At 45.1% G+C, this 12,711-nt stretch overlaps 1 protein-coding gene across 3 annotated transcripts in view; it reads right to left on the minus strand.

Annotated features, from left to right (window-relative positions):
* Positions 1-2,031: 2,031 nt before the first annotated feature.
* Positions 2,032-12,711, minus strand: part of Kctd1 (potassium channel tetramerization domain containing 1) — a 183,890-nt gene continuing 173,210 nt past the window's right edge. For all 3 annotated transcript variants that reach the window (XM_047526459.1, XM_047526460.1, XM_047526458.1), the window contains exons 4-5: positions 6,410-6,715; positions 2,032-2,620 (exon numbers count right to left, since the gene is read on the minus strand). In XM_047526459.1, coding sequence (XP_047382415.1) covers positions 2,462-2,620; positions 6,410-6,715 — 465 coding nt within the window. In that variant the 3' untranslated portion in view covers positions 2,032-2,461. The remainder of the gene's footprint in view (positions 2,621-6,409; positions 6,716-12,711) is intronic.

The following is a 12,711-nucleotide window of genomic DNA, read 5'->3' on the forward strand; positions in this document are numbered from 1 at the left end:
TGAATTGGATCAGAGTCTATGTACAAAGAATGGACACGTGAGTTGAAGTTGTATGAATGGGCCTAAGAAGGCGGTGGATACTCATACTAATGCACACAGTTCTGTCTGTGGGGTGCACGTGTTTGGTTGGGACAATGCCAGCTGCATGGAGGGAGTGCTGGCAAATATTAACTGATCACTGTGACCAGGAGGGTCCCAAAGTGGGTCCCTGGCTTTATTGATTTTGTGATATTTTTCTCTAATGAGAATGGATTGCTAGTAAAATCATGAAGTGCCTTCTTCCAGTCGGATGTGGATGAAAGAGCAGCTGGTGGGGCAGCCCTGGCTGTTCCCACCTGAGACAGTGGTGTATTAGTCTCAAATAACAGGAAATTACAGAAGGATGTGGCAGCCTGGCTGGCAGTCATTAAAGAAATTCAGTGTTTGGGCTGCCTCTGTTTCGGGGAGTGATAGGAGCCATTAACAGCTTACTTTTAGTTTCAGAAGCCAGAGATATTTTCATTACTGGTGTCCTCAGGCAGAGACTTTTTAATTTAAAAAAAGAAAGTAAGTTCAGGATGGAAATAGCCCATCACCACAGGAGCATCTCTGCAGCAGAAACACGTTATAGTTTACCTGTCAATCTTAGCAGCATGCCAGGTTATTTTAAGTGTCTGGAATGAGGAAGAGGAAGTAAGGAGAAAGGTGGAGGGAGGGCCGAGAGAGGAGCCAGCATCACTAATACCTTGGAAAAGCCAGGGACTTAATTCCAAAGTGATATTGAAAGCTCAGGTTTCCTACCTCTCGGGTTGATAATAAAGTGATTACTCTCACCCTGAGGTTTCCTCTACTTTCTCCAAAGCCACAATGCCCTACTTTGAACATTTTTTGGGGGACAATATTATGGTAGATTCAAGTTGGCCACCAGATCTTTGTTATTGTCCCTGCAGGAGGTGGATTTTATTTTGCTTCTCCTGGAGTCTGGGCTGGCTGTGTGTCTGACTAGTCAATGGAATTCAGCACAAATGCCGTGTGCAGGCCCAGGCCCAGCCTTCAGGAGGACTGTGGCTTCTGCTCCTCTTCTTGGAACACTTTTATGCTTGGGTCACTCCTTCTTGCTGAGAAGGGCCCAAACTGCACAGAGGCCAACAGTCAGTGTGATTGACAGCCATCTGGGTGAACCACCGTGGACATCTCGGCCCAATTACACCCTCAATGATATCACATGGAGCGGAAGCGGTTCCGCCAAGGTCAGCACACAAGAATCACAGAACCACCAGAGAGGTTAAAAATGTTCTAAGTCACTCAATTTTGGTGTGGTTTGCTCTATAGCAATAGACAACCAAACCAGGTGTAGCTGAAAATTTCACTGGAGAGTGTGGCTCAGTGGCTTGCGTGAGACCCTGGGTTCAATCCCCAGCACAAAAAACAAAACAAACAAACAAACAAACAAAACAACAACAAAAAATAAAAATAAAAAGGAGGAAGTTTTACCTTGCTCATCAAGGCAGAATACCAATGAATAGGAAACAACAGTTGCTAAGTTGGAAGAGAACTGTCTAGAACAATTGTTACCATCATTACCCTTTGGTGGGTTTATTCTGCAAAGTCAACCCAAGCTGAAAGGCCTCTTTTTTGATGCTCAACACAAAGAAAAGGAAAAATTTCATTTGAATCCAGCTCACCCCAATATGTGTGTTTCACACAGACCTTATTTTTTAAACAGAGTTTATTGTATTTAATACATTATAAAATTTGAAAAATTGTAGGAAAGCAGCGGACTCAAACTGGAGCATCTCTAACAAGTAAGAATTCTGGCCCCTTTGCAAAACTGATCAGTTTAAAAACAAAGTAAAGTTCACATCTGTGAGGCGGACAAAAAGTGTCACTCCTGTACAAACTACATTTAAAATGTCATGTCTAATGTCCTTCCAAAGCAACGTGCTCATGAGAGTTCTTCTGAAATCCTGCCTGGTCCCCGCCTAGAGAGACATGAAACCTCCAAATGCAAAGAACTCCGTTCAAAGTGTTTTTTTCTTTTTTTTTTCTTAAAAAAAAAAGGAAAAAGAAAGAAAGGAAAAAGAAACAATGGATGGCTGTTGGCAATGGAGACTGTAAGGAGACTGTGTCCTCCGCTCATGGCTTGTTTATTGGTCAGAGGCCTTGGGAGACCCAGGACACTTCACGGCCATCACAGCACCGACTGAAGCTATCACCTTATTTTGTGTTTCGTTTTTGCATTTCCTACCTTTTGACATATATATATATTTATATATTTTTTACACCTTGAGGATATCACTATTCCAATTGTTCCCATATGAATACAGGTGTGATCTCTATTGGATATAAATGTGTCTTTTATTCAATTTTAGGTCCAGAACTTGGTTTGCTGTCCCAACTGCACATACTGTCCCTTCTCTGATTGCGTTATTGGTTGTGTATGTTTTCCTTTTTTTTTTTTTTGCATAAGAAATATGTCTGTTTAGTCCAGAGGCTCCTGCTTTATCCGGATGACAGAGGGTACGCGGGGCGTCCGCCTTAGTTCCCGTCGGAGGACGTATTCGCTGAACTGGGACGAGTCCACTCCTCCCCCACAGGAACCCACAATTTCAAATCCTCTTTGCTGCAACCTCTCGAGGACCTGCAAGGGCACAAGAGAAGCACCTCGTTAGGGGTGAGGTAAGTTCTTTGAAAACAATACACCAAAGGATGGTTCCAAAGTTTGAGGTCAGGTGCGGGTCTGGTCCATCTGATCCAAACCTTACATCCCTTGGAGATTCTATGCTCAAAGGAAGACCCTGGATTAATGGGCAGGAGGGAGGAACAAAAATTCTAATACCTAAAACATGCCTGCTTCCTTTTCACATACCAATTACAACAATTGGTACTAAGAGCTCCATTATTATCGATTAGGAAACTGAGGCCCATGGGTTGTAAGTAATGGAACTGGGTTTCCAAGTCCAGTATGTTTGACCTCAAATCCCATTTTTTTAAAAAAAATATGCAATGCTGCCTACTTTGTTAAAAAAAAAAAGAGTTCTCATTTCAAAATTCATTTACCACTAAAATATAGTCTATGAGGTGATAAAGAATATGGAAGGACAGTAGGATCTGAATTTACTTAGCCAGTGATTCATTTGTACTCTTGAGTTTCCCCAACACTGAATTACTATCTATATTTCAGCCTGGACCACTGATGTATTTCACTAGCAGAACAAATGGAATACGTATTTATCTATGGGTTTTCAAGTTTGTGGCATTTAAAATAGATTCATTGCTTTGCATGCATTCAAGGAGAGGGGGAAAAAAAAGGCACTGATTGTGTAGTAGAAAATACATCCACAATAAAGACATTTGAAAATTCTCAAAGAAGCCAGATGATCTAATCTTTAATTTTGAAATCAAATACCCAGTGCCAGAAGGATCCCTGCATTTGTCACTGCATGACTGATCCTCTCAATTGCGGGACACAGTGCTTGCAACTCTTAGATAGGCAAAAGTACAGGAAACTCACCTAACACATTCTTTAGATGTTCGACTTGTGAATGTTCCCTGCCAGGGTGCTGCATATAACTAAATTACTCTACACCACTCTAAAGAGGATCCCAAAATAATTTTTTAAAAATGCCTTGCTTTACTTCTTTTTGGAAGGAAGTGATGTGTTATTAAATAACACTCAAAATACACTCAATGATAAAGTGACCCCTTCCTCCTTTTCTTAAATGTTATTTTTGGTTACCTCCCTGGATATGGAATATAACTTGCTACCTTGCAAAACGGCTTACTAGATGAGACTGGAAAACAAGAGAGTGTGTTTGCTAAAAATTAAAACCTCAAATTCTGGCAAATTAAGAACACTCCCAAGTCCTTCTAAATAACTAAATAAACATTTTATGTGTAGGACTCTATTCTGGTTGGTTGGTTTGTTTGGGACCAGGGATTGAACCCAAGGGTACTAAACCATTAAGCTACATTCCCAGGTCTTTTAAAAAATTTTTATTTTGAGACAGGGTCTTGATAAATTGCTTAGGACCTCACTAAGTTGCTAGGGCTGGCTTTGGACTTGCAATCCTCCTGCCTCAGCCTCCCAAGTCTCTGGGATTACAGGTGTGGGCCACCGTGACCAGCCCGGACTCTATTCTGTAGGTGAATTCAAAATACACACAAGTGCCAGTCAGTCTAAGGGCAGCATGAAGAACATACTCCAAGTTCAACAGGGACAGGAAAATATAAAGGCATAGAAGAGTCCACTCCAAGGATAATTCTCTGGCAGAGGCAGGAGTATAGCCTGCCAGCAAGAGATGCCCCTGTTTTCTCTGGAAGGATTCTTGGTCATGATTAGGAGAGGAAAAGTAAAGGTGAAGAAGTTGTAAACAATAACACATCTAATTCCTGTGACCTGTTTTTCTTTCAGTGTTGTTATGGCCACTAAAATGCTAATATAAGGGAATCCCTAAGTATCTTTCTCCCCAGGGGTTCTGATATACATGATATAGTAACTATTCCATATGAGCCAATTTTACCTTGAATGTGGTCAAGTCCTTATTTCAATATAAGGCAAATAGCTTATGATGCTATTACTTTTTAAATACCAACTAAGCAAAGCTGCTTAGATTTAGCAGCCATTTGAGAATGTATAACTCAGTGGCATTTGGGGTATCAGACACTTTATCCCAAAGTCTCTGCATGCCTACGGGAAGACATCTATTTCTTGGTGGTTGGAGCAGGAAGCAAGAGTGGGTCATGGTCCTATTGTAGGAAGACGTTAACTCAGATGAGCATCTTCACATCTGATCTGGGAAGTGCATCAAGCACATGAACTGATGAAAAGTAGTCCCTGGTCAAGGAGTGGGGACCACAGTCTTGCTCTCCTGGTTCTGAGAGGTTCTGGCCCTCCTGGGGCTCCGATGGAGCACCTGGGCAGGGTGCGTGGGAGGGGGAAGGCTTCCTGGGCTTTACAGGCATTTTGAAGTCACAGAGGCTGTTCAGTCAGGGCAGAGCAGCCACACACCTCCAGGGGGCGCCATCCACACAGGTGAGAATGTGACTGTCACCCGCTGGAGCTGTGATGACTGTGCTTTCCACTAGCATGCTTGCGGGTCATTTTCTGCCAGTGTTTTCTTCTGTTCTGCTCTCAGACATCTGCTCATAAATTTAAAAAATTATAAATAGTTGTGGAACAACCCCCAGAGGCAGCCTGGTCTAGTGAGCATTTCTAGGCTTTGAGCTCAGGAGAAGTATCGTTGGCTAACAAAGTCATGGGCTCACTGCAATGCAAGAGCGGGTGAAAGCCAAGCCCTCACTCCACTGACCTTGAGTAGTTTCATGTCACACAGATCTGCAGTCAAGACCCAGTCGTGTCTGTTTTCTCACAGCAAGACAGGGGCGGAGGGGGGATTAGCAGGCTTACTTGTTAGGGCTGTGATAAGAAGACAAGGCACACACTGGCCATTGCCCAGGAGGGCAGAGTCGGTGCCCAGCACAAGTGAGCTATGACGATGACAGTGCCCATCAGCACCTAAGGCAGGGTGCCTCACATGGTATAAGCCAGAATTCTGAATCCCAGCCCAGGTCTCCTCCTCCATCTCAGAAAATGGCAATTGCACTCATCAGTTTCTGGGTCAAAAAGCTTGGGTATCCCTGGCTCTGCCTTCCAACCCACAGCCGGGGACAGAAACCCTTGCTAGGTCTCAACTCGAGACACAGAATCAAATACTTCTCAATGACGCCTTGGCACGCTGCTTTCTAACTGGTGTCTTTGCCTCTGCTGTCTTCCACTTGCTGCAATATTTGTTTTAAAATACAAGCTACATCAAGTTGCTCTTTTTTCAAAACTTCTCCAATGGCTTTCCATTTGACTCACACATGAGAATGAACCCAAAAGCAAAAAAAAAAAAAAAAAAAAAAAAAAAAAAATCCAAAGTGCTCACTACTCTCTTGGGGGCTGTCTGCAATGGTCCCTAGTCACCCCCGGGGCCTCAGGTCCCAGCATTCACCCACTTTCCCTGATTCACTTTCTTCACTACTGGCTTTCCTGATATTCCTCAATATGCCAAGTATGTTCCCGGTTTGTGGGGGTGGTCTTCAGAATTGCTGATCCTTCTGCCTGGGACATTCTACCTCAGATACCCCCTCACTGCTACTTGGACAATATTGATGTTGGTCAGGGTCTACCCCCGCCCTACTCCACCAACACAGAGCTGCTGTCTTGCTTGTTCTCTTCTCTATCTTTAGTGCTTCTACCAGCACTTGGCACATAGTAGGTGCTCCATAAAAATGTGTGGACTGACTGAATGAATGCTAAAGGGGGATGAATAATCACCTTCCCACTCGAGTGTCTCGGCTCATGGGAGGAAAGACGCTAGCAAGGTGAAGTTAAGCAACAGCACTAAGAGTGTCATCTGACGGCACACAGCTGGTGCTGCTGTACCTGGACTGAGTTGAGGTGACAGTAGCCATTTAGTGGAAACCTGATGACATGCGTTGAGTCGTGATTCCAGCCGGCGTTGACGGAGTTACACATCACGTCGCCAATCTCAGGGAACACTTCTTCTATCAAGGACTTGTCACCGCTGAGCGTGATCCTTTCCCCGAGGTCCGGGGCCACACGCACCACGAGGCACTCACAGGGCCGTGAAAAGCGACCCATTTCTCTGTCCTGCTTCCATCTTTCCATCTCCAACAACATTGGCTGAAGTTGAAAATATTTGGCCTCTTCATATAACAAAGTATAGTCCTGGGGTGGGGGATAAAAAGGCATTTCACAGTGCAAAATACAAACACAAAGTACTGAAAACCTCCACATTTGGGAGTTAATATTTTTTCACCTCTGTTGTTATTTCAATAATCAGATCTAGGTGTACATTTTTCATCTGTAACACATTTACAAAGAGTCAGTTTACATTCCCTTGCTCAGGGAAGACAAGAGGAGCTTCGGGTGGTAGGGCCTGGCAGGGCTCGTCAGAATGTCACACGGATTTAGGTCTGAAGTCCTCAGACTCGACCAGTGAACAGGGAACTGTCATCATTCCCACTTTGCAGATGAAACTGAAATGTGAAAGAATTCACCCCAAACTTTGCTCTTCTAGTAGAAAAATGCCTCTGGGCACTTCCAGTTTGATTCGGTGACAATCCAGTTTCCTCTCGGACAGGACATACACTAAGATTGTGCAATGTGCACGTCACCAAAGCCCACACTTCTTGCCCCCTTCAGTGGCAGCTTGGGAACCAGCCCACCGAGGGAGGGTGTGGGGCTGACGCATGGGTGGCGTGAGCCTGGAGACCCCTGTGGACGGGCGCCTGGGGGACCAGCATGTGGGGTCTGCCTACACCTGTGCTGCTCTGTGACGGTTTGGGGTGCTGCTGGAGAAGGCGAGGCTGTCACCGCCCTGCCCCCGACCCCGTCAGAGTGGCCGGGGAAAAGCCAGAGATGCAAATGTTAGACCCTGACCCCTGCAAGTTACAGGTGCCCATTTCTGAAAGCACAGTCACCCTGTCTTTTGATAAAAAAAAAAAAAAAAAAAAAGATGATTGAATTAAAATCAGAAATCCAACAGGCATTAAAATACACAAGCCCCTGAATGAGAAGAGGAGAAGACAAAACAGAAGGAGCTGGAAGAAGCCAGCAACCTAGGGACAATGTTAAAAAGCTGGTCAATATTATGTCTGAACGTAGCTATGGTCACAATCATTTCTGGGTGTTTGATAAGTGGATACTTGTCTAGACATGCTGACTGAGAATGTCTTAATCAAGTGACACAGGCACGTCTGCTTTTCTTGCACGGGCTGGAGCCGGTGGGCGGTGCCTGGGGCCGGTGTGAGAGTTGGTGCTGCAAACCTGTGGCCCGATGCCCCGGGAGCTGGCGGGGCACCCGGAGCAGAGCACGGCCACGGGGAACCATTTTCACGTTGCACTTTGCTCTTTCTCTTGCCAATCAAGTAGCTGCAGCAGCTTTATTCAGGATTCCTGAGAACACAGTGTGAACAGAGGAGGGCACCAGTGGCCTCCAGCTGGTGATCCACTTTCCAGACTGAGCGCTGGAGCCAGGTGGGGGATGCTGCTGTGGATCCTCAGCAGAATCAGCCGCATCCTTACTCTGTCCCCCTGGCAACCCCAGAGTGCAGGAGCATTGGCCCCACAGGAAGAGAAGCCACTGCTCAGTCTTCCCTGCACGTGTTCCTGCCTGCCTCGCCTCCTGACCTGTAGGATGTAAGGAGCTGAGGATTAAGTTGAGGTGTGGCCACTCTCACGCCAGGGCAGAACCAGGGCCCCCAGCTAAGCCTGCCGGGAAGAGTTGGGAGACGCCGCAGGTTCCCCCGACCTCCCTGGGATCCCCACTCCCAGGCCATATCATCTATGAATCACACCCACTGTGAGACACTGACCTAAATACTTACTTATCAAGACGACAGTGCTCAAGGAGATGGAAAGACAGTGGCGGGACTTAGACAAGCAGTAGCAATGAGAACTTCTGTGACAGCTTTTAATTTTCCTGAGAGATTTCACTACAAATTTTAGCAGGAGGAAGGATCGAGACTCCTGTGAAAAACCTGCCTTGCCTTTCTAGAGCCATCAAGTCTTCTGATCTTAAAGGTGCCAAGAGCAGTCTTCTTGACCAACCTTGACACTCTGGAGGAATCTTTCCAGCGTCCCTGGACAATGACCACTCAGCGGCGTTTCCAGGGACAGGAGGCTCACTGCCTAGCGAGGCACAACATTTATTTTGTTGTCAGCTCTGATTGCTGCAGGTCTTCCTTAGGAAGACCTGAATTTTACAGCAACACCAATTTATTTGTTCTAGAGTTATGGTGAGTCTAATTTTTCATTGACCTGTCAACTCTTAGAACATTCGGAGACGACAGTTTGGTCTTCATATTCTTCAGGTTGAATGTACTTGATCTCTTCAGCTCTGGCTCATTTGTTGGGAATCTGAGGTGCTCGACATCCAGCATGTCCCTGACTTGTCAGCACGTGCACTAATATCCTAACCAGAACAGCGCCTGCCATTTCAGCTGGGCTCCAGTGAGTGCAGCGAATAGGACCCATCTGGATAGATGCTTTAACTACTGTTATTAACAAATTTTCCTATTGCTGCTGGGAAACCACCACCAACTGAATGACTTAAAACTACACAAATCCTGCCGGGCATGGTGGCGCACTCCTGTAATCGCAGCATTTTGGGAGGCTGAGGCAGGAGGATTGCACATTCAAAGCCAGCCTCATCAACTAAATGAGGCCCTGTCTCTAAATAAAATATTAATAAAAGGGCTGGGGATGTGGCTTAGTGGTTAAGCACCCCTGGGTTCAATGCCAGGTACCAAAAACAAAAACAAAAAACAAAAAATGAAACCACACACAAAAAGTCTAAGTGTGTCACTAATGCTGTGTTTCCTCTGGAGGCGCCAGGACAGAATCCACCTCCTTGACTTCTCCAGCTTCCGGAGGCTGCCCACCGTGCCTGATCTGTGGCCTGCCTCACTCGCTCCTCTGCTTCAGTTGTCACCTGGCCTTTTCTCACTCTGACCCTCCTCCGTCCCTCTTGAGTTAGAGGCCTTGTGATTGCATTGAGAGCACCCCGGTAATCCTGGATAATCTCCCCAACTCAAGATCCTTAGCTTAATCACCTCTGAAAATTCATTACTGCCATGTAAGGTAATGCATTCGCTGCTCGCAGGAGTTAGGACGTGGCCATTCCTTGGGGGTCATTATTCTGCCCACCACACAGCATAGGGCCACGTTAGCTTCCTGGTCTCTCATGACTCTAGTTCGCGTTTTGCTTATGGTGGAATCCCTAAAGCCTTTCCACAAGGGCTCCTGTGAGCTAGCTCTTTTTCATTCAGTATTTAAGTTTTCATTTAGTTCTTTATTTTTTTTCTGGTGCTGGAGATTGAATCCAGGGGACGCTTTACCTCTGAGCCACACCCCCAGCCCTTTTTAGTTTTTGAGACAGGGTCTCACTAAGTTGTCCAGGCTACCCTTCAACTTGTGATCCTCCTGCCTTGGCCTCCTGAAGATTTTGGGATCACAAAATCTTTTGGGTGCCTGGCCTTGTGGAAGTTTTAAAATGCTTCAGTATTTGTCACTCTTTAACTTTCATATGGTAGATTTTGAATTTATTCTGACTGAGAAAACCTAAAGTCTCTCATCCAGCATCCTAAGTCTCCCTCTCACCTCTGTGTCATTTGTTCTGCTTCTATTGTCAATTATTTCTCAAAGGACTAGGAAGATGGGGCTATGTGCAGCCTTTGTTCGGGGCGACGCTCAAGCATAATACATGATGGCTCTGGATTTCGGCTTTTCAAGCAGTTATAAAACCTGTAATTCTAAGATCATCCAGCCCATAATCATGGCATTTATTGAAATGTTGTATGTCTGGGTGAACTCTGAGGGGACACTGGAGGGGCCCAAGTCTCCATACTACCCAGGGATTCTCCTTGACCATCCAAGGCTCTAGTCTCCTTTTCTGCAAAATGAGGGAAACAATTTATATTAAAGCAGATTCTGGCCCTAATTTTCTGTGAGTCTATGTCCATAACAAAGCCCTGATCTACCAACTCGTCTAAAATAACCCAAAGGTTAGGGTGTGTCTAGCATGCTGGAGGCCTGGGCTGGATTCCCAGCACCTCAAAAAAGAAAAGAAAAGGTAATGAGGCTAAGAGGACTTGGTGTTAGAAGTCCTCAGGTTGACTCTGAGTACTTACCATTTCTTTACCTCTAAATTCATAAACCACGTGTTTAACAAACTGCTCTAAAATCTGGCTCTTAGAAAATTAGAAAAAAAAAGATTCTTTTAAGACATTTGGCCCTGGTCGGTGACTTCTGAAGGACTTCTGGTTATAACAGCGAAGGCTGAGAAGGGCCCTGCACGGTCAAGCCTGGCCCTGGGACAGCATCTCATGGGCCTTGCCTGAAACTACTTCAAGCTGCCAGGAGTTCTCTGGCTCTCCTTGGCTTCTCTGGCTCCGTGGTTTTCCTTTATTGTGCTGCTCTGTCCGCTTTCCAGGCAAGAGCCACTGCCTGTGCTGGGGGTGGGGGTGACGTGGGAGAACAGCTGAGCACCCGTGGATGGCTCGCCAGGACAAGGAGCTTCTAAGGCGCAGCCAACTCCACCACTAAAACGGTCCCTCTTATTGTGCTACCACTTTTGCAGAGTCGAACTCATGCATCTTTCCATTTCTGGCTCACCAGAAAACCCCCTGCAAAGAGCAGGCCGTCTCCTGGGCTGCTTCCTTTAGAAACTTCAGCCTCCTCTCCTCCCTTAAGCAGCCTCATTTAATTTCATTATCTAAATCCCACTTTCAGAGGTTGGTATGGTTCCTTCTGGATTCTCGGGTCCTGGGCTCACCCATTTCTGGTCGCTCAATCTTTTGAAATCTTCCTTCATGTTTTGGTTCTGATCTGACAGTGTCTTTCCATTGGCTTTTATAAAACTTGAAATAACTTTAGTCTCTTCTTCCCAAGGCATTTGGAAAGAGCGTGGGGGCAGCAGCTGCTTCGGCACCAGTTATTCTCCTCAAGGAAACGAATCCAGAGCATCCACTTTTCAGCTCTTCTGGGTGAGGAGCTTTCGGCGAAGCAACCCAAGACTGTGTTGCATGTCAGTCAGTGCAGCGGGCAAGCCTCTCATGCCCCTTTTATCATCTCTGATTAAAAAAGCACCATTCATATTACTCGCTGAGGCCCCATATGCAGTTAACGGGAAACCAGTTATGCACGTATCTATTACGGTACTTAAGTGATTTTAAAACCCTAGAATACATATTTTTTAAATAGATTATTTTTTTGAGATTTGCAATGATTCCTCAAGGCAGAAAGATCAAGATCTCATTTTACAGGTGAGTTTCCCTGAAACCTTCAGACAGGTACAAGGAATAACAAGGTAAATTACGGTAGACTCCAGAATTTGAATAGGCTGTGTTTATAACTTATTTTTGGATAAAATACATAGAATTAAGAAAACATCTTTGGATGGAGGAAAATTATACACATGGTGTATTAGTTTCCTACTGTAGCTATAAGAAATTGCCATAAACTTGATGGCTTAAAGCAACACAGATGCATTCCCTTATGTTCAGGAGGTCAGAAGTCCAAAATGGATCTCACTGAGCTGAAATCAAGGGGTTGGCAGGACTGCCTGCCTTTCTCAGGCTCTAGCAGAAAAATTTCTTTTCTTTTTTTTCCAGCTTCCAGAGGCTGCTGGATTCCTTGGCTTGTGGCCAGCAATCACATCACTTCCTCCATCACGTCTCCTTTTCTGAACCTCCTGCCTCTCTCTTATGTGGGCTTCTGTGATTACACAGGACCCACCTGGATTATCCAGGATAATCTCTCCTAGTTAAGACCCTTAACTTAATCCCAACTGTAAAGTCCCTTCTGCCATGTAAGGTAACATGTCACAGGGCCTGGGGATTGGGACTTCTGGGGTCACAACTCAGCTTGCCACACACAGTTACTTGTTCCACAGAAATCATTCAAAGGCTTATTTAACTCCTAATGTACTTAAAAGTTTTTCAGAGTGATTGATGTGTCCTTAGGCTCAAAAGGCAACTCAACCACTCACTCATTCATTTAAACAATAAAAAAAAAAAAAAAAGAAAAGAAAAAATCAGAAAGAGGATCAAAGCTTCTGAAAGAGAAATAAAAGTAATTTCTGGGAAATATGAAAAAAAAAGAATTCTAGCATGAAGTATGCTGTAAGTATAAAAAAAAAATGTTTACGTAGCAGATGCCAC

This window comes from Sciurus carolinensis, chromosome 15 (assembly GCF_902686445.1).
Source record: "Sciurus carolinensis chromosome 15, mSciCar1.2, whole genome shotgun sequence".
NCBI classification, from domain to species: Eukaryota; Metazoa; Chordata; class Mammalia; order Rodentia; family Sciuridae; genus Sciurus; species Sciurus carolinensis.